This window comes from Syngnathus floridae, chromosome 22, assembly GCF_059516105.1.
Source record: "Syngnathus floridae isolate MCC-2025c chromosome 22, RoL_Sflo_1.0, whole genome shotgun sequence".
In the NCBI taxonomy this organism is placed as follows: Eukaryota; Metazoa; Chordata; class Actinopteri; order Syngnathiformes; family Syngnathidae; genus Syngnathus; species Syngnathus floridae.
This window is the reverse complement of record NC_142434.1, coordinates 3,722,280-3,749,007: the sequence shown is the minus strand read 5'-3', so window position 1 is coordinate 3,749,007 and position 26,728 is coordinate 3,722,280. Positions and strand designations below refer to the sequence as shown.

At 52.7% G+C, this 26,728-nt stretch overlaps 5 protein-coding genes across 17 annotated transcripts in view; 4 read left to right on the top strand and 1 right to left on the bottom strand.

Moving 5' to 3' along the window:
* Nucleotides 1-1,119: 1,119 nt before the first annotated feature.
* LOC148379263 (NACHT, LRR and PYD domains-containing protein 3-like) lies at nt 1,120-18,850 on the top strand. 2 transcript variants are annotated; one of them, XM_088366333.1, is made up of 8 exons: nt 1,120-1,495; nt 2,543-2,813; nt 2,986-4,888; nt 4,984-5,154; nt 5,239-5,409; nt 5,494-5,664; nt 5,759-5,932; nt 18,344-18,850. In XM_088366333.1, exons 2-8 carry the CDS (start codon nt 2,558-2,560, stop codon nt 18,474-18,476), a joined length of 2,979 nt encoding a protein of 992 aa, XP_088222459.1. In that variant the 5' UTR covers nt 1,120-1,495; nt 2,543-2,557; the 3' UTR covers nt 18,477-18,850. The 2 variants fall into 2 exon arrangements, with proteins under 2 accessions (XP_088222459.1, XP_088222460.1); XM_088366334.1 differs by lacking the exon at nt 18,344-18,850 and having other exon boundaries at nt 1,123-1,495; nt 5,759-8,182.
* On the bottom strand, nt 6,916-19,207 carry LOC148379262 (diacylglycerol kinase iota-like). 3 transcript variants are annotated; one of them, XR_015855292.1, is made up of 6 exons: nt 17,827-19,207; nt 11,155-11,556; nt 10,863-10,979; nt 10,701-10,791; nt 10,355-10,489; nt 6,916-10,301 (listed from the first exon to the last, which is right to left on the bottom strand). XR_015855292.1 is itself a non-coding variant. In XM_088366368.1 (6 exons), exons 1-5 carry the CDS (start codon nt 17,932-17,934, stop codon nt 10,729-10,731), a joined length of 549 nt encoding a protein of 182 aa, XP_088222494.1. In that variant the 5' UTR covers nt 17,935-19,207; the 3' UTR covers nt 6,916-10,489; nt 10,701-10,728. The 3 variants fall into 3 exon arrangements, 2 of the variants coding, with proteins under 2 accessions (XP_088222494.1, XP_088222493.1); XM_088366368.1 differs by having other exon boundaries at nt 6,916-10,489; nt 11,155-11,223; nt 11,365-11,556; XM_088366367.1 differs by having other exon boundaries at nt 6,916-10,489.
* On the top strand, nt 9,463-17,293 carry LOC148379264 (NACHT, LRR and PYD domains-containing protein 12-like). Its single transcript, XM_088366329.1, has 10 exons — nt 9,463-9,611; nt 12,660-12,930; nt 13,103-14,912; nt 14,981-15,151; nt 15,250-15,420; nt 15,519-15,689; nt 15,784-15,954; nt 16,053-16,223; nt 16,318-16,488; nt 16,583-17,293. Exons 2-10 carry the CDS (start codon nt 12,675-12,677, stop codon nt 16,758-16,760), a joined length of 3,270 nt encoding a protein of 1,089 aa, XP_088222455.1. The 5' UTR covers nt 9,463-9,611; nt 12,660-12,674; the 3' UTR covers nt 16,761-17,293.
* The window catches only part of LOC148379259 (cyclin-dependent kinase 17), a 38,559-nt gene continuing 21,358 nt past the window's right edge, over nt 9,528-26,728 (top strand). Inside the window, exon 1 of one of the 3 annotated variants that reach the window (XM_088366350.1) lies at nt 9,528-9,611. Coding sequence is in view for 1 of the 3 variants with exons in the window: in XM_088366347.1 (XP_088222473.1) it covers nt 18,649-18,765 (117 nt within the window). In the remaining 2 variants the exon portion in view is untranslated. Of the gene's footprint in view, nt 9,612-18,627; nt 18,766-19,409; nt 19,546-26,728 lie in introns of those variants that run through there. The other 2 variants (XM_088366347.1, XM_088366349.1) reach the window with 2 other exon arrangements.
* On the top strand, nt 18,357-26,369 carry LOC148379261 (NACHT, LRR and PYD domains-containing protein 12-like). Of its 8 annotated transcripts, none has more exons than XR_015855287.1 (14): nt 18,357-18,480; nt 20,597-20,867; nt 21,040-22,849; nt 22,923-23,093; nt 23,192-23,362; nt 23,457-23,627; nt 23,726-23,896; nt 23,981-24,151; nt 24,236-24,406; nt 24,491-24,661; nt 24,746-24,916; nt 25,011-25,184; nt 25,468-25,638; nt 25,828-26,369. XR_015855287.1 is itself a non-coding variant. In XM_088366313.1 (14 exons), exons 1-13 carry the CDS (start codon nt 18,466-18,468, stop codon nt 25,556-25,558), a joined length of 3,729 nt encoding a protein of 1,242 aa, XP_088222439.1. In that variant the 5' UTR covers nt 18,357-18,465; the 3' UTR covers nt 25,559; nt 25,828-26,369. The 8 variants fall into 8 exon arrangements, 4 of the variants coding, with proteins under 4 accessions (XP_088222439.1, XP_088222440.1, XP_088222442.1 ...); XM_088366313.1 differs by having other exon boundaries at nt 25,468-25,559; XM_088366314.1 differs by having other exon boundaries at nt 25,468-25,583.

Genomic DNA, 26,728 nt, shown 5'->3' with positions numbered 1-26,728 from the left:
CATCCCGTCCGTCGTCAGGTTGCGCTCAGGAAGTCAGACTCTTTCCTTCCCGACCTTCCTCTGCTTCTATTTATAAGCTGTTCCCTCTCTGGGAAATTTCAAGTGTGCCGCGACGGCTGCGGGGAAGCGTCCATGGTTGGCGTCGGGCAGCCGGCTCCGCCTCCACGGCTCCTCCTCGGCCGCCGACACCCGCTCCCCCCTGCCGCCGCTCGGCCTGTCGGTGCCCGGCGGCCCCCCGGCCTCCTCGTCTCCCCCGCACTCCTGGAAGCGAACGGCAACGGCGGCCACGGCCACCAGCGTCACCACCGCCGCTGCTGCTGCTGCTCCTGCTGCTGCGCTCACATCCTCGTGCCGGAGGATGAAGATGAAGAGGAGGAGGAGGAGGAGGGGTGGCCGGGGGAGGCAGCTGGGCCTCACGCACGCGCGCGAGCAAGCGAGCAGGCCGCTTGCTCAGCTCGAAGCATATTTCGAAGGTGAAGCTTTCTACGTCTCGATGCACAGCTCTCGGATATATAAGATGAAGTTAGCCGCGGTAAAGATCTAAAAAATTAAAGAGGATACAACCACGGCGGGGGTCCGAACGAGATGCCCCATCATCAATTTCAGCCTTTCGGCAGCCCGCGACATAGTTTAGCAGGTTGGTAGGCGCTCTTGTCGGGTCACTTCACTAGTAATATGTGAATGTAGGTCAAAGAGCAGAACAACAACACACGTGACCTTTTGCTGTTGTTGGGTGTATATTCTTTATATTTCAATAACTTAAAATACCGCACGGTTAAATGTAGCTATATCTGTACAAATTGCATCATGACTTTATTAATTTAACGGAATTCTAATGGCCTGCAATACTACACGCTTCACCCGTCTCAACTTCACCAGCAGAGGACGCCCTGTCATTAGAAATCGCCCAGCTTTCAAAATTAGTATCAACATTTGTAAATAAATGGTGACAACGTGGATCGCCATTAAAGCTAAAACAATAAAAGCGTCGTTTGTTTTAATATTTTAATAATTATAATTATTTTAGAATAAATGCCGGGATTTGACTGCGAGTATGACGGTAAAGGACGAACTCTTGAAACTTGAACTTCTTTTATCTCCGAGTAACCGGATGCTGTAATGCTTTTATTTTTTACTCAAAGAGGAAGCTGCTTTGCTATCTAGTACAGGTTGATGGCAGCTAGCTTGATTGCACCCCTCCCGTCCCCTCAGTCGCTTGTGGAACTGTAGCTGCCTCTCCCGACTCTTTAATCGGCTCACGCCGCCACAAAAACAGCGTTTTTAAGGGGTTCCGTCTGTCGTCCTTTGTCCCCATTGCCCTTTTTAGTTTCTGAGGACATTATTCCATTTCTTTACAAGAACGCCTGGAACCGGAACCGAGCGAGAGCTGTGTTTTTCGGTCTACTTTTGTGGGCGGATACAGCGGAGGAGGGCATCCGGGCTGCCTGGCAGCTCCGGAGGGTCCGCTTAAAACCACGGAATTCACCGTTTTCAGGTAAAATTCTTCCCAAAAACACTTTTGGAATTTATCCGTTCTATCTAATTATAGAGTTCATAACCTTTCGGTAAATTCGGCTGCAAAGACGAAAGCAGCAGGGTGGTTAAATGAATGTTAAATACAGGTTGGACAAAACATTGCAACATTCACATATATCTTGTCTAATAAAGATCAATCTCAATCCATTATAGTACTTAACACAATAATGGGTTCCTCCAACTTAAACAGAAATATTATATTGCTCAAGCTGTTACATCTTAAAATCATGGCATAGCAAACTCATATTCCAAAATTGTGCGTTGCTACGTGTTTGAACAGGTCGTGTCCTCCCAATTGCTAACAATTTAATTTATTCGATTTGTTCATTTCCATCAGGTCACCCCATGTCAAGCTTTAACACCATCTCCTGGTGAAATTTTGGAACTACTACATGTTTTGGGATAGCCAATGTGCCTGGGCCAAATTCAATACCTAATTTTACACCATCTTGTACCACCATGCCACTTGACAAGTGAGCCGGCCGGATGGTCGGACGCTTTCTCGATATATTGTCAGTTGTTTTCTTTGTTTGAAGTTTGGGGGAGGGGGGGTCAGCTACTTCCTTAACATCCTGTACTTTTGCGCTATATTCTGACTGTTTGCTGTATGCACACTTGCTCCATTTTTGCTCCTCTTATTTATTATGTTGTTTGTTTGTTTATTTATTATTTATTCATCGCTCTTATTTAGTCATTGTTTGTGCCTTCCTGTTTTTACTTTTTGTGTTGTTTACTTGTATGTATATCGTGTACTATGTCTTGTCACCGTGGGATAGTGGGAAACGTATTTTCGATCTCTTTGTATGTCTTGGCATGTGAAGAAATTGACAATAAGGCAGACTTTGAACGTAACGACCAGGAAGCCAAGCCAGTAGCAAAGTCAGTGTCGAGCAGCCTCGAGAACCAGGAAGCAAGTCCTCATAAGGGTGGAAATCGGGCCACCTTCTGCGCTTTGGGTGTGGAATGGTGTTGCGCGAGAATATAAAGGTTCGCCTTTTGCTTTCAGTTTCACAGGGGAAAGATGGCTTTGGATGCCAAGATCAAGGAGCTGCTGTCGGAAAGGCTGGAAGACCTGGGGCAGGAGGACTTCAAGAAGTTCAAGTTGTATACGCGTCTGGCTAAGAGCAAAAGAGAAAACGCCGACCGGATTCACATCGCCGAAGAGCTGGTGAACAGGCACGGCAAGAACGCTGTGGCGGAGACCATCACGATTCTGGAGAAGATCAACAACAATGAACTGGCCCAGAAGCTACGCAGCGACATGCTGCAAATCAAAGGTAAGGTGAGCGCGGGGGGCGGGGGGGGCTTTCCACAAAGCAGCTCTCCCATGCTGCCCTCCCCCGCTTGCCTCCTTCACTTGCCTCCTTGAGCGGAAGTGGCGGCATGGGCGCAGCATGCTTGCGGCCAGGCCTAAAGACGCATTTGATCTCCTTCTGCTCGCTCCCTCAGATGTCACCTGTGCGCCCTCAGATAGCACCTCCTTAGCGGTCCAGATAGGCAAATTCAAGCGGGAGCTGCAAGAGAACCTGCGGGCCATGTACTGCAAGGCTCCCGAGGGCAACACAGAGCCCAGCCGGCAGGAGGCTCTGGACAGCGTCTACACCAAGCTCCAAATTAGCCGCGGCGTCACCGGTCTTCCCGACAAGCAGCACGAGGTCCTTCAGATGGAGACGTGCGGCGGCGAAGACGAGGAGGAGGAGTCCATCGAGCCGTGCGACATCTTCAAAAGCGAGACGCCCCTTCGCACCATGGTCACCGTGGGCTTCGCGGGCATCGGGAAGACCTTCCTGGTGCGCAAGTTTGTCCTGGACTGGGCCAACGGGGGAACCAACACAGACGTGGACTTCATCTTTCCCTTCGCCTTCCGCGAGTTGAACTTGCAGGAGGAGAAAAGATTTTCGCTGGCAGAGCTCATCCAGCACTTCATCTGCGACAGCAAGGCGGCCGTCGAGATGCTGAAGGACATCTTGGCCAGGCTGCAAGATTTGGGCAAGCGCACCTACCAAAGCAGCAGCGTCAAGATTTTGTTTGTACTGGACGGCTTGGACGAGTGCCGCCTCAAACTGGACCTGAGCGACGAGCGCAAGGAGCGCCTGGATGTGACCCGAGCGTACCCCGTGGAGGTCCTCCTGGCGCATCTCATCAAGGGGAACCTGCTTCCCTGCGCCCGGCTTTGGATCACCACGCGGCCCCAGGCGGCCCGCGACATCCCGCCGCGCCTGGTGGACGGCAGAACCGAGGTGAAAGGCTTCAGCCGCTCCCAGCGGCTGGACTACTTCAGGAAGAGGTTCTCCAACGAGGACGTCATCAACCACATCCAAAAGTCCCGCAGCATTTTCATCATGTGCCACATGCCCATCTTCTGCTGGCTCACCGCCACCGTTCTCGGAGATTATCGGAAGCACGGAGAGAAGCTGCCCGAAACCCTGACCGAGATGTACACAGAGTTCCTACTCTATCACCTGGACAAGTCCGAGGAGCGAAGCAGCCAGAAGAGCACGGAGTACGTCAAAGCGCTGGCCGAGCTGGCTTTTCGGCATCTCATGAAAAAGCAACAGATCTTCTACGAGAGCGACTTGCGGGAAAGCGGCTTGGATGACCTGCAGGTCGCAAAACACTCGGGAGTCTTCACCGAGGTCTTCGAAGAGGTACCCCCGCTCAAGAAATACCAACGCGGCAAGATGTTTCAGTTCATCCACTTGAGCATCCAGGAATATCTGGCCGCTCTCTACGTGATGATGAGCCTGTTCCAGGACAACAAGAATGTGCTGGGAGAGCTCCCCAAGCATTGCGAGCAGACATCGCCCATTTGGGCCGCTCTCTACGCGATGATGAGCCTGTTCCAGGACAACAAAAACGTGCTGGGAGAGCTCCCCATGCATTGCGAGCAGAAGTCGCTCATTCGGGTCCACGAGGCGGCCATCCGCAAAGCCTCTGAAAGTGACGGAAACCTGGACTTGTTCCTCCGCTTCTTGGTGGGCCTTTCCTTGCAGTGCAACCAGGAGCTCATGGGCGAGCTGCTGAAGGCTCCCAAGAACTTCAGCCACAGCAACGCAGAAACAGTCCGCTTGATCAAGCAACAGATAGATAAGAATTCTCCTGAGGAGAACATCAACTTGTTCTACTGCCTGAAAGAGCTGAAGGATGAGTCCCTGCTGGACCAGATCCAAAAGTACCTAAATGAACAGTGGCTCTTCGGGCACGACTTAATTCCGGCCATGTGGTCGGCCCTGGTCTTCTTCTTGCTGACTTCCGACGAAGACATGAGCTGCTTCGAACTCAGGCTATACGCTCAGTCCGACAAGGGGCTCCTGAAGCTGCTGCCGGTGGTCAAGGCTTCTCGAAAATCAGTGTAGGTGCCGTCGAGCCAGCACGCTGAACCGGCCGCGCACATGTCAGCAGCCCAAGAACCTTGGGCTTGTGTCAGCTGCCCTCTTGTCTTCTCAGGCTCACCCACTGCTATCTGAGCGAGAAAAGCGGCGAGGCGCTGGCCTCCGTTCTAAGCTCGTCCCGCACCCTGAGGGAGCTGGATCTCAGCTGTAACGAATTGGGTGACGACGGGCTGGAGGCGCTTGCCGCCGGACTGGCAAAGCCGCAGTGCACGTTGCAAGTTCTCTGGTAACGCTCTCCTCGAGCGGCAGAAGGTCAGCCGGCCCAAGAACCTTGGGCTTGTGTCAGCCGGCCGCCCTCTTGTCTTCTAAGGCTCGACAACTGCGACCTGAGCGAGAAAAGCGGCGAGGCGCTGGCCTCCGTTCTAAGCTCGTCCCGCACCCTGAGGGAGCTGGATCTCAGCAACAACGACTTGTGTGACGACGGGCTAGAGGCGCTCGCCGCCGGACTGGCAAAGCCGCAGTGCATCTTGCAAGTTCTCAGGTAAGGCTCTCCTCGAGCGGCAGAAGGCCAGCCGGCCCAAGAACCTTGGGCTTGTGTCAGCCGGCCGCCCTCTTGTCTTCTCAGGCTCAGCTTCTGCAAACTGAGCAAGAAAAGCTGCGAGGTGCTGGCCTCCATTCTAAGCTCGTCCCGCACCCTGAGGGAGCTGGATCTCGGCAACAACGACTTGGGTGACGACGGGCTGGAGGCGCTCGCCGCCGGACTGGCAAAGCCGCAGTGCACCTTGCAAGTCCTCAAGTAAGGCTCTCCTCCACCCCCGTCAAGCGAGCGGCAGAAGGCCAGCCGGCCCAAGAACTTTGGGCTTGTGTCAGCCGCCCTCTTGTCTTCTCAGGCTTCATTGCTGCAAACTGAGCAATAAAAGCTGCGAGGTGCTGGCCAAGGCTCTCCGGTCCAACCCCTCCCACCTCCAAAAGCTGGACCTGTGGGGCAATCGCATCAAAGAGGAAGGAAGGAGGGTCTTGGCAGAGGTCCAAAAGGATCCTCGCTGCAGTCTGACGATCGAGTGGTAGGTTCCAAACATCTTCCAGGGCGCTCACTCGTCTGAATGGACCGGCCACACTTGTGCGTTGAAGAAAATGGGTTCTAAAGCACCTAAGCATACAATTACTAAACAACGTCAGGATGATGGGATCGCTGGCTCACACGACAGTCCTCCCTCCGCCCACCCACGTGTCGAGCGCTTAATTGGAGGCGGCGAACGGCGGGCGCCGCTTGTTTGCGCCACTCCAATCCAGCCCTGATGTTTTATTAACGAGCCATTATTGACATTGTGCGGTGTGCGTGCTAAAGGCCAGCGGTGATGAGGAGAAAGGAAGCGTCACGGGATTGTTACACCGGCAAAAAAAAAAAAAAAATCCCGCTTCTCTTGGATCAACCGAAGCGACAAAAGAACACGAGAGCGCTCCAGCAGCGGCCTTCGAGTGGCGATTTGTGGCTCAAGTGCAGATGATAATGGAGTGGCGCTTTTAACTTCAACGGGAGATGAGTCACAAAAAAAGAAAGATAGCCAAAGCGGTGTGGAGGCGACGACATGGTGCCGCACTTGGAGTCTCCAGCGGTTACTCAACGTGGAGCCAGCCTCAAATTGGGAAGAAGTACTTTGAGGTGCCTACCGTCCAGTCCATGCGGGTGCGAAGCTCCTTGCCGGGGCCGTTGGAGGCGGGGCTACCTGCAGCGGCCCCAGGTGTTGCAGGCCTGACCGTGAGATGGCTTTCCTGCATGGGTGGCCGAGGTCTGAGAAGGAAGAAGAAGAGGAGGAGGAGGAGGAACTCACTCCTGGAAGCCAGCGTTGAATGCAAAGCAGTCTCCAAATAAGACGGCTCCCATATGCAAATGAGCCGCAGCTCACTTTGGCTCACTTGTCACGCGCCGCCCGTATAAGCGCTACATTTGGCTACGAGCGCAATGCTACTTGACACAACCAGAGGCGGTGAGCACGCCTTTCTTTTGCTTTTTGCTTCAAATGTTTTTCTCTAGCCTTTTTTCTGGTTATGTATGATGCTAATATTTGTACATGAGTGCATTTACACATTTAGTTTCAAAATAGCCAACATCAAAAATGTATGGTTATGTATGATGCTAATATTTGGAATTTGAATGATTTGTATCGAGTGTAACAAACAGCTATCAATGCTTTCGTCCCAGGGTTGCCGCGGACTCAGCTTACGTAATTTGATATGAGAGAGGCTCTCAGTTTTTTCTTGAAGTCCTTGAAATTTTCGGATAGTTTTAGGTCAGAGTTGAGTTTGTTCCAATTTCTTACACCGACAACCGTCAGCGATTGACCTCCGAGTGTACTGGACACTTGTCGTTGGTCAAAGTTTAATAATCCTCTGAGGTCGTGTTTTGTGTCCCTCAGGGTGAATAGGCTTTGAATATTTACTGGTAGCATACATCTAGAAGCTTTGTACACATTTAACAGTCCTGCAAAAGTGATTAAATCTTGGAGCTTCAGTATTCCAGTGTTTATAAAGAGGTTGATCGTGTGAGAATGTACGGCTTTTTGCAAATGATCCTCAGTGCTCTTTTCTGTTGTTTGTAAAGTGGTTCTATTGCTGTCTGGTATGCGTGACCCCAGACCTCTGAACAATAATGTAGATGTGGCTCTATGAGTGTCAAATACATTATTCTTAAAGCAGATGTACTAATTTTCTTTTGCAGCCTCCACAGAATGGCCATATTTCTTGATATTTTTTTGCACAAGTTTGTAATTTGTTGTTTCCAGTTAAGTAAACAATCAAGTGTTATGCCAAGCATTTGATACTCATTAACTCGTTCGATCTTGGTACCGTTTGACACTAAGTTTAAGTCTTCGCTTGGTTTTCTTTTCCCAAATAGCATATATTTAGTTTTGGATGGATTTAAAGATCATTTATTTGCATTGAACCAAGCCTGTAAAATTGACATTTCTCTGTTTATACAAGCTTCCATGTGTCTTAAATTATGTCCAGTACATAATATACTGGTGTCATCGGCAAACATTACCATTTTGAGGGAACATGCCTTTGCAATGTCATTTATGTATAGCGTGAATAACCTAGGGCCCAAAATTGACCCTTGGGGGACGCCACACGTTATTTTCAATGTAGGTGACCTGTTGGTCTCTACCTGTACAAATTGGGTTCTATTTTTTAAGTAACTCCTGATCCATTTTAAGGCTGTACCCTTTACCCCATATCTATACAATTTCTCAATCAATATTTCATGATGAATTGTGTCAAAGGCCTTTTTAATATCAAGAAATATTCCAATACTATATAGTTTTCGATCCATCGCCATTTTAGTGGTTTCTACAAAATCTAAAAGTGCGTGTGCAGTCGAATGTTTTTTACGAAAACCATATTGATTTTTTGACAGTGTATTTTTTTGTTCAATGTAATTCTCCAGCCTGCTATTAAATAATTTCTCAATGATTTTAGAACATTGGGGGAGGATAGAGATTGGGCGATAGTTGGTGATCTGGTGTTTGTCTCCTTTTTTTAAATATGGGTAGAACTTTGGCAATTTTCATTTTATCAGGAAATATCCCACTGTTGAATGATAGATTGCAGATATGTGTAAGTGGAGGCGAAATGGCATGCACTATATATTTTAGCGTCCTCGTGTCTAGTTCATCAACGTCAATTGATTTCTTGCTTGAACAACTCAGTATAGTATCTTCGACTTCCTTCAAAGTTATCCGAGTTATCTGTTGTCGTCAACTTGTCAGCTTGCCGCTGCCGCCGCCGCCGCTCCTGCCTCTGCTCCTGCTGCTGCGCTCATATCCTCGTGCCGGAGGATGAAGATGAAGAGGAGGAGGAGGAGAACAAGGAGAAGGGGGGGGGGTAGCCGGGGGAGGTAGCTGGGCCTCACGCACGCGCCAGCGAGCGAGCAGGCCGCTTGCTCAGCTCGAAGCATATTTCGAAGGTGAAGCTTTCCACGTCTCGATGCACAGCTCTCGGATATATAACTTAAAATACCGCACAGTTAAATGTAGCTATATCTGTATAAATTGCATCATGACTTTATTAATATAACGGAATTCTAATGGTCTGCAATAATACACGCTTCACCCGTGTCTCAACTTCACCAGCAGAGAGCGCCCTGTCATTAGAAATCGCCCAGCTTTCAAAATTAGTATCAACATTTGTAAATAAATGGTGACAACGTGGATCGCCATTAAAGCTAAAACAATAAAAGCGTCGTTTGTTTTAATATTTTAATAATTATAATTATTTTAGAATAAATGCCGGGATTTGACTGCGAGTATGACGATAAAGGACGAACTCTTGAATCTTGAACTTCTTTTCTCTCCGAGTAACCGGATGCTGTAATGCTTTTATTTTTTACTCAAAGAGGAAGCTGCTTTGCTATCTAGTACAGCTTGATGGCAGCTAGCTTGATTGCACCCCTCCCGTCCCCTCAGTCGCTTGTGGAACTGTAGCTGCCTCTCCCGACTCTTTAATCGGCTCACGCCGCCACAAAAACAGCGTTTTTAAGGGGTTCCGTCTGTCGTCCTTTGTCCCCATTGCCCTTTTTAGTTTCTGAGGACATTATTCCATTTCTTTACAAGAACGCCTGGAACCGGAACCGAGCGAGAGCTATGTTTTTCGGTCTACTTTTGTGGGCGGATACAGCGGAGGAGGGCATCCGGGCCTGGCAGCTCCGGAGGGTCCGCTTAAAACCACGGAATTCACCGTTTTCAGGTAAAATTCTTCCAAGAAACACTTTCGGAATTTATCCGTTCTATCTAATTATAGAGTTCATAACCTTTCGGTAAATTCGGCTGCAAAGACGAAAGCAGCAGAGTGGTTTGTGGTTCCTAAAACGTCAACACAAGCGCAAACTGAGATGCCACATTGAGTGCGCTTGTTTTGACGTTTGACAAATGCTTTTCGTTTTGCATGAGATGCATGTCTCTCTCACTCGTCCTGTTTGAGGCCAATTTGCTTTCACGGTCCTTCACCTCTTAATTTGACGTCTAAGCCAGTGTGTGTTCTGACCCACATCCACATGTAGGGCTGATGTTGGTTATTGAGGGTAACACCCCCAGAGGACAAAGTCATTACCATGACGTCCCACTACCATTGTTAGGTCATGTGGGAGTGCTTGCTAATGCATTAATTTCTTCTCAGAGTTCCATAATAGGTCCAATGCTCGCTTATCTCCGCTCCATTGATTGAAACTACTTTGGCGCTTCAGAATGATAAATTACGGGCTGCTTCACACAAAATTACATGGTAACGACTAAAGTGGAGCTCTTGCCCATTATTTTCTCACAAGCTTCTTAAAGTCCAGTCTTGCTTTCGGCACGCACCTCTGGACTCGTGGAACTCCAGCGTGACGTGAGCGTCGAAGCCCAGGCTGAAGTAGTTGTTGAAGACGTCGAGGGGCAGCTGAGCGAGTCACCGCACGTTAGCGTCACGCCCGCCCGCCGCTTCTCCTTTACCTTCTGCGTGCCGTCTTGGAGCTGCCGCTCGGCGCCGTCGCTCTGCTCCACCTGCAGGTTCCACCTGTCCAGCTGCACCACCGAGCCGTCCTCCACGTGGCCCAGAACCTTGGACACGGGCTCGTCCGTGTAGCCCTGCCAGAAAAAAAATCAAAATCAAATCAAGCACAGGAAGAAGGCTGCATGGCGGAAACTTCTTGGATTGTGGCCCATGGATTTGGGACAAAACTTTTGGGACACGCACATTTAAGCATGTTTTTTTTGTAGTTGTTGTTGTAAATGTAAAGCGCTCAAAGCAAAAATGGTTTGTTTGCGTTTGGGAGGCGAGTGAAGCTTGGGAACTCACCCCGCCCCAGTTGAGCGTCCTGGCGAGGTCATTTCCTGTTCCTGTTGAAAGACGTGAACTTTTTCCTCCTGGCCGAGTTCTTGAGCAAGCTCTGTGCATAGATGGGGTTAGCGGTTAGCGCTACGCGCCGTTAGCGCTACGCGCTTGGCGCTCGGAGCTTGCCTGCGGTTTCCTGACTCTGATGATCCAGGAGGGAGGCACGATTACGGCGGCGTGGGCGCCCAGCGAGCACGGTTCCTCGATCTGGTGCAGCATGAAGCACGTGACCTTGTTGTGGAACTGCCCGCGCGAGGCGGGCGGCACACAAATTAGCACCTGCCAGCAGCTCATTTCAACATTTTCACACAACATCACATCGCCGAGTTAGTTACATGTTTTGTTTCTAGTCTGACGGAATTTAGCTCAGATGGTGGGCAAGCTCGCGCACGAGAATTCCAATTTGAGCCAAACTCACAGCCTGCTTGCACCACGAACAGCTGATGGCGATGATTTCTTTACTGTGGAAGAACTTCTGCTGAAAGCTCTGCGGAAGGAAAGGACAAACAAAAGACGAGGACGGAAAAGGATGTCGCTGGCAGAGACCGTTAGACGGCGTGGCGGGCGGGCGGGCGGGCGGCCATTTTGCCGGCCTGCCTGCCTGGCTGCGTGCGTGGCTGCCACCGACCTTCCCGCACTGCTTGCACTTGCCGTCCTGGCGCCGGCGGTGCACCCAGTGATGCCTCAGCACGTTCTGCCGGCAGAGAGCAGACGGCGCCGCCTTACACCTCCACCTGGATCTTTTAGACACCTGCAGGTGGAGAGTCCATTCGTCGCTGTGCGTGCAGCGATGATCGAATGGAGGTCTGAACTCTCCCTCCTGCAAGGGCATATTTATTAGGAGAAACAGAGTGGGGGTGAGAGTGGACAGGTTTGGTGAACCCCCGGCCTCTGGTCAAATCAGAGCGGGGGGGGGGGGGGGTGTTTTACGATGTTGTGGGAAACAGAACAACTTCGATTGCTTCCTCTGCAGCTGGTCAATCAAGCAGAGGATGCAACCACTTTATTTTACTGCGTTGTGAGAGCAAGACAAGATTGGTTAATCATTATAGTCTACATTCCAACATAATCCTACGATAAAGATAACCTGGAAAACCCTATCAACTGCCATCATTGTCGTGGCGGGCTGTGATTTTCAGAGCGCGCCAGCGGAGAATTTGCTTTCTCCCAAAGTGAATTTCCCTGTCTGTCTGTCTGTCTGTCTGTCTGTCTGTCTGAAGTGCACGGACTTGTACAGACAGGGCAGGGCGTTGGTCTGACATTGGGAAGGCGGTCACACGGTGAGAGCAGACGAGGCAAAGGAGACCGATAAGTGAGTTTGCTTTCTTTTGTTTGAGCCGTATAGACATATAGTTTTGCTTTTAAAAAGGAGCGACCGTTTGTGGTGTTATTTAGTGAGCCGGCCGGATGGTCGGACGCTTTCTCGATATATTGTCAGTTGGTTTCTTTGTTTGAAGTTTGGGGGAGAGGGGGTCAGCTACTTCTTTAACGTCCTGTACTTTTGCGCTATATTCTGACTGTTTGCTGTATGCACACTTGCTCCATTCTTGCTCCTCTTATTTATTATGTTGTTTGTTTATTTATTATTTATTCATCGCTCTTATTTAGTCATTGTTTGTGCCTTCTTGTTTTTACTTTTTGTGTTGTTTACTTGTATGTATATCATGTACTATGTCTTGTCACCACGGGATAGTGGGAAACGTATTTTCGATCTCTTTGTATGTCTTGGCATGTGAAGAAATTGACAATAAAGCAGACTTTGAACGTAACGACCAGGAAGCCAAGCCAGTAGCAAAGTCAGTGTCGAGCAGCCTCGAGAACCAGGAAGCAAGTCCTCATAAGGGTGGAAATCGGGCCACCTTCTGCGCTTTGGGTGTGGAATGGTGTTGCGCGAGAATATCAAGGTTCGCCTTTTGCTTTCAGTTTCACAGGGGAAAGATGGCTTTGGATGCCAAGATCAAGGAGCTGCTGTCGGAAAGGCTGGAAGACCTGGGGCAGGAGGACTTCAAGAAGTTCAAGTTGTATACGCGTCTGGCTAAGAGCAAAAGAGAAAACGCCGACCGGATTCACATCGCCGAAGAGCTGGTGAACAGGCACGGCAAGAACGCTGTGGCGGAGACCATCACGATTCTGGAGAAGATCAACAACTATGAACTGGCCCAGAAGCTACGCAGCGACATGCTGCAAATCAAAGGTAAGGTGAGCGTGGGGGGCGGGGGGGGCTTTCCACAAAGCAGCTCTCCCATGCTGCCCTCCCCCGCTTGCCTCCTTCACTTGCCTCCTTGAGCGGAAGTGGCGGCATGGGCGCAGCATGCTTGCGGCCAGGCCTAAAGACGCATTTGATCTCCTTCTGCTCGCTCCCTCAGATGTCACCTGTGCGCCCTCAGATAGCACCTCCTTAGCGGTCCAGATAGGCAAATTCAAGCGGGAGCTGCAAGAGAACCTGCGGGCCATGTACTGCAAGGCTCCCGAGGGCAACACAGAGCCCAGCCGGCAGGAGGCTCTGGACAGCGTCTACACCAAGCTCCAAATTAGCCGCGGCGTCACCGGTCTTCCCGACAAGCAGCACGAGGTCCTTCAGATGGAGACGTGCGGCGGCGAAGACGAGGAGGAGGAGTCCATCGAGCCGTGCGACATCTTCAAAAGCGAGACGCCCCTTCGCACCATGGTCACCGTGGGCTTCGCGGGCATCGGGAAGACCTTCCTGGTGCGCAAGTTTGTCCTGGACTGGGCCAACGGGGGAACCAACACAGACGTGGACTTCATCTTTCCCTTCGCCTTCCGCGAGTTGAACTTGCAGGAGGAGAAAAGATTTTCGCTGGCAGAGCTCATCCAGCACTTCATCTGCGACAGCAAGGCGGCCGTCGAGATGCTGAAGGACATCTTGGCCAGGCTGCAAGATTTGGGCAAGCGCACCTACCAAAGCAGCAGCGTCAAGATTTTGTTTGTACTGGACGGCTTGGACGAGTGCCGCCTCAAACTGGACCTGAGCGACGAGCGCAAGGAGCGCCTGGATGTGACCCGAGCGTACCCCGTGGAGGTCCTCCTGGCGCATCTCATCAAGGGGAACCTGCTTCCCTGCGCCCGGCTTTGGATCACCACGCGGCCCCAGGCGGCCCGCGACATCCCGCCGCGCCTGGTGGACGGCAGAACCGAGGTGAAAGGCTTCAGCCGCTCCCAGCGGCTGGACTACTTCAGGAAGAGGTTCTCCAAAAAGAACGTCATCAAGCACATCCAAAAGTCCCGCAGCATTTTCATCATGTGCCACATGCCCATCTTCTGCTGGCTCACCGCCACCATTCTCGGAGATTATCGGAAGCGCGGAAAGAAGCTGCCCGAAACCCTGACCGAGATGTACACAGAGTTCCTACTCTATCACCTGTACAAGTCCGAGGAGCGAGGCAGCCAGAAGAGCACGGAGTACGTCAAAGCGCTGGCCGAGCTGGCTTTTCGGCATCTCATGAAAAAGCAACAGATCTTCTACGAGAGCGACTTGCGGGACAGCAGCTTGGATGACCTGCAGGTCGCAAAACACTCGGGAGTCTTCACCGAGGTCTTCGAAGAGGTACCCCCGCTCAAGAAATACCAACGCGGCAAGATGTTTCAGTTCATCCACTTGAGCATCCAGGAATATCTGGCCGCTCTCTACGTGATGATGAGCCTGTTCCAGGACAACAAGAACGTGCTGGGAGAGCTCCCCGTGCAGTGCGAGCAGAAGTCGCTCATTCGGGTCCACGAGGCGGCCATCCGCAAAGCCTCTGAAAGTGACGGAAACCTGGACTTGTTCCTCCGCTTCTTGGTGGGCCTTTCCTTGCAGTGCAACCAGGAGCTCATGGGCGAGCTGCTGAAGGCTCCCAAGAACTTCAGCCACAGCAACGCAGAAACAGTCCGCTTGATCAAGCAACAGATAGATAAGAATTCTCCTGAGGAGAACATCAACTTGTTCTACTGCCTGAAAGAGCTGAAGGACGAGTCCCTGCTGGACCAGATCAAAAAGTACATAGGAAAATTGCGGTTCTACGATGACAACGTACCGCCAGCCATGTGGTCGGCCCTGGTCTTCTTCTTGCGGGCTTCCGACGAAGCCATGAGCTGCTTCGAACTCCGGAGATACGCTCCATCTGATGAGGGGCTCCTGATGCTGCTGCCGGTGGTCAAGGCTTCTCGAAAAGCAGTGTAGGTGCCGTCGAGCCAGCACGCTGAACCGGCCGCGCACAGCAGCCCAAACCCTCTTGTCTTCTCAGGCTCGAGAACTGCAACCTGAGCGAGAAAAGCGGCGAGGCGCTGGCCTCCGTTCTAAGCTCGTCCCGCACCCTGAGGGAGCTGGATCTCAGCCACAACGACTTAGGTGACGACGGGCTGGAGGCGCTCGCCGCCGGACTGGCAAAGCCGCAGTGCACCTTGCAAGTCCTCAAGTAAGGCTCTCCTCCACCCCCGTCAAGCGAGCGGCAGAAGGCCAGCCGGCCCAAGAACCTTGGGCTTGTGTCAGCCGGCCGCCCTCTTGTCTTCTCAGGCTCAACACCTGCAAGCTGAGCGAGAAAAGCGGCGAGGCGCTGGCCTCCGTTCTAAGCTCGTCCCGCACCCTGAGGGAGCTGGATCTCAGCTTGAACAACTTGTCTGACGACAGGCTGGAGGCGCTCGCCGCCGGACTGGCAAAGCCGCAGTGCACCTTGCAAGTCCTCAAGTAAGGCTCTCCTCCACCCCCGTCAAGCGAGCGGCAGAAGGCCAGCCGGCCCAAGAACCTTGGGCTTGTGTCAGCTGGCCGCCCTCTTGTCTTCTCAGGCTCATGAGCTGCGACCTGAGCAAGAAAAGCTGCGAGGCGCTGGCCTCCGTTCTAAGCTCGTCCCGCACCCTGAGGGAGCTGGATCTCAGCTTGAACGGCTTGGGTGATGACGGGCTGGAGGCGCTCGCCGCCGGACTGGCAAAGTCGCAGTGCACCTTGCAAGTCCTCGCGTAAGGCTCTCCTCCACCCCCGTCGAGCGGCAGAAGGCCAGCCGGCCCAAGAACCTTGGGCTTGTGTCAGCCGGCCGCCCTCTTGTCTTCTCAGGCTCTTGCGCTGCGACCTGAGCAAGAAAAGCTGCGAGGCGCTGGCCTCCGTTCTAAGCTCGTCCCGCACCCTGAGGGAGCTGGATCTCAGCCACAACGACTTGGGTGACGACGGGCTGGAGGCGCTCGCCGCCGGACTGGCAAAGCCGCAGTGCACCTTGCAAGTCCTCAAGTAAGGCTCTCCTCCACCCCCGTCGAGCGAGCGGCAGAAGGCCAGCCGGCCCAAGAACCTTGGGCTTGTGTCAGCCGGCCGCCCTCTTGTCTTCTCAGGCTCATGAGCTGCGACCTGAGCAAGAAAAGCTGCAAGGCGCTGGCCTCTGTTCTAAGCTCGTCCCGCACCCTGAGGGAGCTGGATCTCAGCCACAACGACTTGGGTGACGACGGGCTGGAGGTGCTCGCCGCCGGACTGGCAAAGCCGCAGTGCACCTTGCAAGTTCTTACGTAAGGCTCTCCTCCACCCCCCTTGAGCGGCAGAAGGCCAGCCGGCCCAAGAACCTTGGGCTTGTGTCAGCCGGCCGCCCTCTTGTCTTCTCAGGCTCAACAACTGCAAGCTGAGCGAGAAAAGCGGCGAGGCGCTGGCCTCCGTTCTAAGCTCGTCCCGCACCCTGAGCCATCTGGATCTCAGCTACAACAAGTTATACGATGACGGGCTGGAGGCGCTCGCCGCCGGACTGACAAAGCCGCAGTGCACCTTACAAGTTCTTACGTAAGGCTCTCCTCCACCCCCGTCGAGCGAGCGGCAGAAGGCCAGCCGGCCCAAGAACTTTGGGCTTGTGTCAGCTGCCCTCTTGTCTTCTCAGGCTCGAGAACTGCAAGCTGAGCAAGAAAAGCTGCGAGGTGCTGGCCAAGGCTCTCCGGTCCAACCCCTTCCACCTCCAAAAGCTGTCCCTGTGGGGCAATGACATCGAAGAGGAAGGAAGGAGGGTCTTGGCAGAGGTCCAAAAGGATCCTCGCTGCAGTCTGACGATCGAGGGGTAGGTTCCAAACATCTTCCAGGGCGCTCACTCGTCTGAATGGACCGGCCACACTTGTGCGTTGAAGAAAATGGGTTCTAAAGCACCTAAGCATACAATTACTAAAGTCACACCAGAAAGAAACATTTGAAGCATCTCCTTCGAGCTCGTACACGCCAAATCAATAACGACGACAGAAGTAGACATTTTTGGAGATGTGATGGACTATGTGGAAATGAGAAATGTTTGGAGAATAACTTGATGATCTGATATAGTTGTATTTTTGGTGCACTTGGAAATAACAGATGTTGCCTTCATGAAGTAAGAGGTCAATCATGCCAAGAATGCCAAACGCTTGATTGTATCGATCTTAAGTTTTGTTTAGGTTTGATCTTTCAGATGATTCAAGAATGTTCTGGACAGAGGGAAATGTTTTGCCAAATAATGAAAAACTATGTATGGAAGTATTATGAACCGACAATGTGCCGAAAGTGCGTGGAATGTGACAAGAAGAAACAAAAGCACGCTACGCGCTGAGTAAAAGCATCATTGCGTGCACGTGGTGTTGCATCACACAACGTCAGGATGATGGGATCGCTGGCTCACACGACAGTCCTCCCTCCGCCCACCCACGTGTCGAGCGCTTAAATGGAGGCGCCGAATGGCGGGCGCCGCTTGTTTGCGCCACTCCAATCCAGCCCTGATGTTTTATTAACGAGCCATTATTGACATTGTGCGGTGTGCATGCTAAAGGCCAGCGGTGATGAGGAGAAAGGAAGCGTCACGGGATTGTTACACCGGCAAAAATAAAAAAAATCCCGCTTCTCTTGGATCAACCGAAGCGACAAAAGAACACGAGAGCGCTCCAGCAGCGTCCTTCGAGTGGCGATTTGTGGCTCGAGTGCAGATGATAATGGAGTGGTGCTTTTAACTTCAACGGGAGATGAGTCACAAAAAAAGAAAAATAGCCAAAACGGTTTGACTCATTTTGCAATGTGGAGGCGACGACATGGTGCCGCACTTGGAGTCTCCAGCGGTTACTCAACGTGGAGCCAGCCTCAAATTGGGAAGAAGTACTTTGAGGTGCCTACCGTCCAGTCCATGCGGGTGCGAAGCTCCTTGCCGGGGCCGTTGGAGGCGGGGCTACCTGCAGCGGCCCCAGGTGTTGCAGGCCCGACCGTGAGATGGCTTTCCTGCATAGGGGGCCAAAGTCTGAGAAGGAAGAAGAGGAGGAGGAGGAGGAACTCACTCCTGGAAGCCAGCGTTGAATGCAAAGCAGTCTCCAAATGAGCCGCAGCTCACTTTGGCTCACTTGTCACGCGCCTTCCGTATAAGCGCTACATTTGGCTACGAGCGCAATACTACTTGACACAACCAGAGGCGGTGAGCACGCCTTTCTTTTGCTTTTTGCTTCAAATGTTTTTCTCCAGCCTTCGTGCGCATCCGCGCTTCGCTAATTGGTGATCGGAAGCCGATGGGCCGATCGCTTCCGGGCAGTCGCTGACTTTGCCGAGTCTGCCAGAACAAGCTGACGGGTCCTTCTTGGGTTTTTTTTTTTGTTTGTTTCTCCCCAAATTGCTCCCTTTCTTTTTTTCCCTTCCTCACGAGGTTTAAGAGCCGAGCTGAGCCGAGCCGACGAGACTCACGTCACGCAGCAAGTCCGCTCAGCCGGAAGGCACAAAGCATCTCGAGCACGGCACGGCGGCGGACGGCTCCACGGCGGACATCAAATGCAGGCTGAGAAGGTTCCGCTCCTCCGCTGAGGCGACCGGCCGGCTGCTTTATGTTGCCGCTGAACAAAGTCCAAGCATGCCGTGCGCTGTGTAACGTGGCACGGCGTCTGAAAATGTTGTCAACTAGCCGCCGCTCCTGCTGCTGCTCCTGCTGCTGCGCTCACATCCTCGTGCCGGAGGATGAAGATGAAGAGGAGGAGGAGGAGGAGGAGGAGAACAAGGAGGAGTGGGGGTAGCTGGGCCTCACGCACGCGCGAGCGAGCAGGCCGCTTGCTCAGCTCGAAGCATATTTCGAAGGTGAAGCTTTCCACGTCTCGATGCACAGCTCTCGGATATATAACTTAAAATACCGCACAGTTAAATGTAGCTATATCTGTACAAATTGCATCATGACTTTATTAATTTAACGGAATTCTAATGGCCTGCAATAATACACGCTTCACCCGTCTCAACTTCACCAGCAGAGGGCGCCCTGTCATTAGAAATCGCCCAGCTTTCAAAATTAGTATCAACATTTGTAAATAAATGGTGACAACGTGGATCGCCATTAAAGCTAAAACAATAAAAGCGTCGTTTGTTTTAATATTTTAATAATTATAATTATTTTAGAATAAATGCCGGGATTTGACTGCGAGTATGACGATAAAGGACGAACTCTTGAATCTTGAACTTCTTTTATCTCCGAGTAACCGGATGCTGTAATGCTTTTATTTTTTACTCAAAGAGGAAGCTGCTTTGCTATCTAGTACAGCTTGACGGCAGCTAGCTTGATTGCACCCCTCCCGTCCCCTCAGTCGCTTGTGGAACTGTAGCTGCCTCTCCCGACTCTTTAATCGGCTCACGCCGCCACAAAAACAGCGTTTTTAAGGGGTTCCGTCTGTCGTCCTTTGTCCCCATTGCCCTTTTTAGTTTCTGAGGACATTATTCCATTTCTTTACAAGAACGCCTGGAACCGGAACCGAGCGAGAGCTGTGTTTTTCGGTCTACTTTTGTGGGCGGATACAGCGGAGGAGGGCATCCGGGCTGCCTGGCAGCTCCGGAGGGTCCGCTTAAAACCACGGAATTCACCGTTTTCAGGTAAAATTCTTCCCAAAAACACTTTCGGAATTTATCCGTTCTATCTAATTATAGAGTTCATAACCTTTCGGTAAATTCGGCTGCAAAGACGAAAGCAGCAGGGTGGTTAAATGAATGTTAAATACAGGTTGGACAAAACATTGCAACATTCACATATATCTTGTCTAATAAAGATCAATCTCAATCCATAATAGTACTTAACACAATAATGGGTTCCTCCAACTTAAACAGAAATATTATATTGCTCAAGCTGTTACATCTTAAAATCATGGCATAGCAAACTCATATTCCAAAATTGTGCGTTGCTACGTGTTTGAACAGGTCGTGTCCTCCCAATTGCTAACAATTTAATTTATTAGATTTGTTCATTTCCATCAGGTCACCCCATGTCAAGCTTTAACACCATCTCCTGGTGAAATTTTGGAACTACTACATGTTTTGGGATAGCCAATGTGCCTGGGCCAAATTCAATACCTAATTTTACACCATCTTGTACCACCATGCCACTTGACAAGTGAGCCGGCCGGATGGTCGGACGCTTTCTCGATATATTGTCAGTTGTTTTCTTTGTTTGAAGTTTGGGGGAGGGGGGGTTAGCTACTTTTTTAACGTCCTGTACTTTTGCGCTATATTCTGACTGTTTGCTGTATGCACACTTGCTCCATTTTTGCTCCTCTTATTTATTATGTTGTTTGTTTGTTTGTTTATTTATTATTTATTCATCGCTCTTATTTAGTCATTGTTTGTGCCTTCTTGTTTTTACTTTTTGTGTTGTTTACCTGTATGTATATCGTGTCCTATGTCTTGTCACTGTGGGATAGTGGGAAACGTATTTTCAATCTCTTTGTATGTCTTGGCATGTGAAGAAATTGACAATAAAGCAGACTTTGAACGTAACGACCAGGAAGCCAAGCCAGTAGCAAAGTCAGTGTCGAGCAGCCTCGAGAACCAGGAAGCAAGTCCTCATAAGGGTGGAAATCGGGCCACCTTCTGCGCTTTGGGTGTGGAATGGTGTTGCGCGAGAATATCAAGGTTCGCCTTTTGCTTTCAGTTTCACAGGGGAAAGATGGCTTTGGATGCCAAGATCAAGGAGCTGCTGTCGGAAAGGCTGGAAGACCTGGGGCAGGAGGACTTCAAGAAGTTCAAGTTGTATACGCGTCTGGCTAAGAGCAAAAGAGAAAACGCCGACCGGATTCACATCGCCGAAGAGCTGGTGAACAGGGACGGCAAGAACGCTGTGGCGGAGACCATCACGATTCTGGAGAAGATCAACAACAATGAACTGGCCCAGAAGCTACGCAGCGACATGCTGCAAATCAAAGGTAAGGTGAGCGCGGGGGGCGGGGGGGGCTTTCCACAAAGCAGCTCTCCCATGCTGCCCTCCCCCGCTTGCCTCCTTCACTTGCCTCCTTGAGCGGAAGTGGCGGCATGGGCGCAGCACGCTTGCGGCCAGGCCTAAAGACGCATTTGATCTCCTTCTGCTCGCTCCCTCAGATGTCACCTGTGCGCCCTCAGATAGCACCTCCTTAGCGGTCCAGATAGGCAAATTCAAGCGGGAGCTGCAAGAGAACCTGCGGGCCATGTACTGCAAGGCTCCCGAGGGCAACACAGAGCCCAGCCGGCAGGAGGCTCTGGACAGCGTCTACACCAAGCTCCAAATTAGCCGCGGCGTCACCGGTCTTCCCGACAAGCAGCACGAGGTCCTTCAGATGGAGACGTGCGGCGGCGAAGACGAGGAGGAGGAGTCCATCGAGCCGTGCGACATCTTCAAAAGCGAGACGCCCCTTCGCACCATGGTCACCGTGGGCTTCGCGGGCATCGGGAAGACCTTCCTGGTGCGCAAGTTTGTCCTGGACTGGGCCAACGGGGGAACCAACACAGACGTGGACTTCATCTTTCCCTTCGCCTTCCGCGAGTTGAACTTGCAGGAGGAGAAAAGATTTTCGCTGGCAGAGCTCATCCAGCACTTCATCTGCGACAGCAAGGCGGCCGTCGAGATGCTGAAGGACATCTTGGCCAGGCTGCAAGATTTGGGCAAGCGCACCTACCAAAGCAGCAGCGTCAAGATTTTGTTTGTACTGGACGGCTTGGACGAGTGCCGCCTCAAACTGGACCTGAGCGACGAGCGCAAGGAGCGCCTGGATGTGACCCGAGCGTACCCCGTGGAGGTCCTCCTGGCGCATCTCATCAAGGGGAACCTGCTTCCCTGCGCCCGGCTTTGGATCACCACGCGGCCCCAGGCGGCCCGCGACATCCCGCCGCGCCTGGTGGACGGCAGAACCGAGGTGAAAGGCTTCAGCCGCTCCCAGCGGCTGGACTACTTCAGGAAGAGGTTCTCCAACGAGGACGTCATCAAGCACATCCAAAAGTCCCGCAGCATTTTCATCATGTGCCACATGCCCATCTTCTGCTGGCTCACCGCCACCGTTCTCGGAGATTATCGGAAGCACGGAGAGGAGCTGCCCGAAACCCTGACCGAGATGTACACAGAGTTCCTACTCTATCACCTGGACAAGTCCGAGAAGCGAAGCAGACAGAAGAGCACGGAATACGTCAAAGCGCTGGCCGAGCTGGCTTTTCGGCATCTCATGAAAAAGCAACAGATCTTCTACGAGAGCGACTTGCGGGAAAGCGGCTTGGATGACCTGCAGGTCGCAAAACACTCGGGAGTCTTCACCGAGGTCTTCGAAGAGGTACCCCCGCTCAAGAAATACCAACGCGGCAAGATGTTTCAGTTCATCCACTTGAGCATCCAGGAATATCTGGCCGCTCTCTACGTGATGATGAGCCTGTTCCAGGACAACAAGAACGTGCTGGGAGAGCTCCCCGTGCGTTGCGAGCAGAAGTCGCTCATTCGGGTCCACGAGGCGGCCATCCGCAAAGCCTCTGAAAGTGACGGAAACCTGGACTTGTTCCTCCGCTTCTTGGTGGGCCTTTCCTTGCAGTGCAACCAGGAGCTCATGGGCGAGCTGCTGAAGGTTCCCAAGAACTTCAGCCACAGCAACGCAGAAACAGTCCGCTTGATCAAGCAACAGATAGATAAGAATTCTCCTGAGGAGAACATCAACTTGTTCTACTGCCTGAAAGAGCTGAAGGACGAGTCCCTGCTGGACCAGATGAAAAAGTACCTACGAAAATTGCGGTTCGACAAAAAGAACGTACCGCCAGCCATGTGGTCGGCCCTGGTCTTCTTCTTGCGGGCTTCCGACGAAGCCATGAGCTGCTTCGAACTCCAGAGATACGCTCCGTCCGACAAGGGGCTCCTGATGCTGCTGCCGGTGGTCAAGGCTTCTCGAAAAGCAGTGTAGGTGCCGTCGAGCCAGCACGCTGAACCGGCCGCGCACATGTCAGCAGCCCAAACCCTCTTGTCTTCTCAGGCTCGAGAGCTGCAACCTGAGCGAGAAAAGCGGCGAGGCGCTGGCCTCCGTTCTAAGCTCGTCCCGCACCCTGAGGAAGCTGGATCTCAGCGACAACTACTTGGGTGACGACGGGCTGGAGGCGCTCGCCGCCGGACTGGCAAATCCGCAGTGCACCTTGCAAGTCCTCAAGTAAGGCTCTCCTCCACCCCCGTCGAGCGGCAGAAGGCCAGCCGGCCCAAGAACCTTGGGCTTGTGTCAGCCGGCCACCCGCCCTCTTGTCTTCTCAGTCTCATGACCGGCGACCTGCGCAAGAAAAGCTGCGAGGCGCTGGCCTCCGTTCTAAGCTCGTCCCGCACCCTGAGGGAGCTGGATCTCAGCGACAACGACTTGGGTGACGACGGGCTGGAGGCGCTCGCTGCCGGACTGGCAAAGCCGCAGTGCACCTTGCAAGTCCTCAAGTAAGGCTCTCCTCCACCCCCGTCGAGCGGCAGAAGGCCAGCCGGCCCAAGAACCTTGGGCTTGTGTCAGCCGGCCGCCCTCTTGTCTTCTCAGGCTCAATAGCTGCAACCTGAGCAAGAAAAGCTGCGAGGTGCTGGCCTCCGTTCTAAGCTCGTCCCGCACCCTGAGGGAGCTGGATCTCAGCGACAACAACTTGGGTGACGACGGGCTGGAGGCGCTCGCCGCCGGACTGGCAAAGCCGCAGTGCACCTTGCAAGTCCTCAAGTAAGGCTCTCCTCCACCCCCGTCGAGCGAGCGGCAGAAGGCCAACCGGCCCAAGAACCTTGGGCTTGTGTCAGCCGGCCGCCCTCTTGTCTTCTCAGGCTCAACAGCTGCAAGCTGAGCAAGAAAAGCTGCGAGGCGCTGGCCTCCGTTCTAAGCTCGTCCCGCACCCTGAGGGAGCTGGATCTCAGCTGGAACGACTTGGGTGACGACGGGCTGGAGGCGCTCGCCGCCGGACTGGCAAAGCCGCAGTGCACCTTGCAAGTTCTCAGGTAAGGCTCTCCTCGAGCGGCAGAAGGCCAGCCGGCCCAAGAACCTTGGGCTTGTGTCAGCCGGCCGCCCTCTTGTCTTCTCAGGCTCTGGGACTGCAACCTGAGCGAGAAAAGTGGCGAGGCGCTGGCCTCCGTTCTAAGCTCGTCCCGCACCCTGAGGGAGCTGGATCCCAGCAGGAACGACTTGGGTGACGACGGGCTGGAGGCGCTCGCCGCCGGACTGGCAAAGCCGCAGTGCACCTTGCAAGTTCTCAGGTAAGGCTCTCCTCGAGCGGCAGAAGGCCAGCCGGCCCAAGAACCTTGGGCTTGTGTCAGCCGGCCGCCCTCTTGTCTTCTCAGGCTCGACGAGTGCAAGCTGAGCAAGAAAAGCTGCGATGCGCTGGCCTCCGTTCTAAGCTCGTCCTGCAGCCTGAGGAAGCTGGATCTCAGCAACAACGACTTGGGTGACGACGGGCTGGAGGCGCTCGCCGCCGGACTGGCAAAGCCGCAGTGCACCTTGCAAGTTCTCAGGTAAGGCTCTCCTCGAGCGGCAGAAGGCCAGCCGGCCCAAGAACCTTGGGCTTGTGTCAGCCGGCCGCCCTCTTGTCTTCTCAGGCTCAACAGCTGCAACCTGAGCGAGAAAAGCTGCGATGCGCTGGCCTCCGTTCTAAGCTCGTCCTGCAGCCTGAGGAAGCTGGATCTCAGCTGGAACGACTTGGGTGACGACGGGCTGGAGGCGCTTGCCGCCGGACTGGCAAAGCCGCAGTGCACCTTCCAAGTTCTCGGGTAAGGCTCTCCTCGAGCGGCAGAAGGCCAGCCGGCCCAAGAACCTTGGGCTTGTGTCAGCCGGCCGCCCTCTTGTCTTCTCAGGCTCAGCCACGGCAAGCTGAGCAAGAAAAGCTGCGATGCGCTGGCCTCCGTTCTAAGCTCGTCCTGCAGCCTGAGGAAGCTGGATCTCAGCTGGAACGACTTGGGTGACGACGGGCTGGAGGCGCTCGCCGCCGGACTGGCAAAGCCGCAGTGCACATTGCAAGTCCTCGAGTAAGGCTCTCCTCCACCCCCGTCGAGCGGCAGAAGGCCAGCCGGTCCAAGAACCTTGGGCTTGTGTCAGCCAGCTGCCCTCTTGTCTTCTCAGGCTCAATAGCTGCAACCTGAGCAAGAAAAGCTGCGAGGTGCTGGCCAAGGCTCTCCGGTCCAACCCCTCCCACCTCCAAAAGCTGGACCTGTGGCGCAATCGCATCGAAGAGGAAGGAATGTGGGTCTTGGCAGAGGTCCAAAAGGATCCTCGCTGCAGTCTGAGGATCAAGTGGTAGGTTCCAAACATCTTCCAGGGCGCTCACTCGTCTGAATGGACCGGCCACACTTGTGCGTTGAAGAAAATGGGTTCTAAAGCACCTAAGCATACAATTACTAAACAACGTCAGGATGATGGGATCGCTGGCTCACACGACAGTCCTCCCTCCGCCCACCCACGTGTCGAGCGCTTAATTGGAGGCGGCGAACGGCGGGCGCCGCTTGTTTGCGCCACTCCAATCCAGCCTGATGTTTTATTAACGAGCCATTATTGACATTGTGCGGTGTGCGTGCTAAAGGCCAGCGGTGATGAGGAGAAAGGAAGCGCCACGGGAACGTCTCAAGTTATTCATCGAGGAGCCAGCGTCAAAGTGGGAAGAAGTACTTTGAGGTGCCTACCGTCCAGTCCATGCGGGTGCGAAGCTTCTTGCCGGGGCCGTTGGAGGCGGGGCTACCTGCAGCGGCCCCAGGTGTTGCATGGCTTTCCTGCATGTGGGGGGGGGCACAAAAGAAGATTTTTCTTTTAAAGCGCACACACGCACGTGCAAAGGAATTCAGGATGAGCCGCCACTATGGGCTTTCCTGATGTTCCGACTCGGCCGTTGGAATTACAAATTAATGAATGAGGTTTTCTTTTTTCTTTTTTTTTTTTTTAACAGATGACCCACGGACTTATGCGGCAACCGGCTTGGGTTTCAGCGGGCCGCCTGTCACCAAGTGTCAAGCCGGACGACAAAGAGGAGTCTGTTTACACACCCTGGAACGTGATCTCACACACACACGAATCCCGGGATAAAAATAGTAATGCGTGGGTGACAATGGGAGAAATGCAAGGATGTATGCTGACTGGGCATGACCTCCCCCCCCCCCCCCTTGTTAGTTGTCATGAGAGGCAACTAACAAGCCGCGCTCCCAGCACGACCTGTCGGCCAACTGCCCATGTTGTCAACAGCGCTTCACCTGCTCGCTACACACACACACACACACACACTAACATACACACTATGTTGGTGTGAATTGAAGAAATGTATTTAGACAAAAGTAGAGTTTTGCTGCCATCCAGTGGAACTTTGCTGTTGTTTAAGAGAGTTCACTAATTCTATTTCGACATACAGTAGTGCTTGTTGCAATTAGAAACTTTTTGGGTGTGCAAATTTGTTGACTCTTTTCAGCAGAAAATAAAAATTAATGAATCTGAAAATAGACAACATTGATCCAGATGGGGGGGGGAAAAAAATCATCCGGGGGAGACAGCTGGGCCTCGCGCGCGAGCAAGCGAGCAGGCTGCCTGCTCAGCTCGAAGCATATTTCGAAGGGGAAGCTTTCCACGTCTCGATGCACAGCTCTCGGATATATAAGATGAAGTTAGCCGCGGTAAAGATCCAAAAAATTAAAGAGGATACAACCACGGCGGGGGTCCGATCGAGATGCCCCATCATCAATTTCAGCCTTTCGGCAGCCCGCGACATAGTTTAGCAGGTTGGTAGGCGCTCTTGTCGGGTCACTTCACTCGTAATATGGATGTAGGTCAAAGAGCAGAACAACAACACACGTATCCTT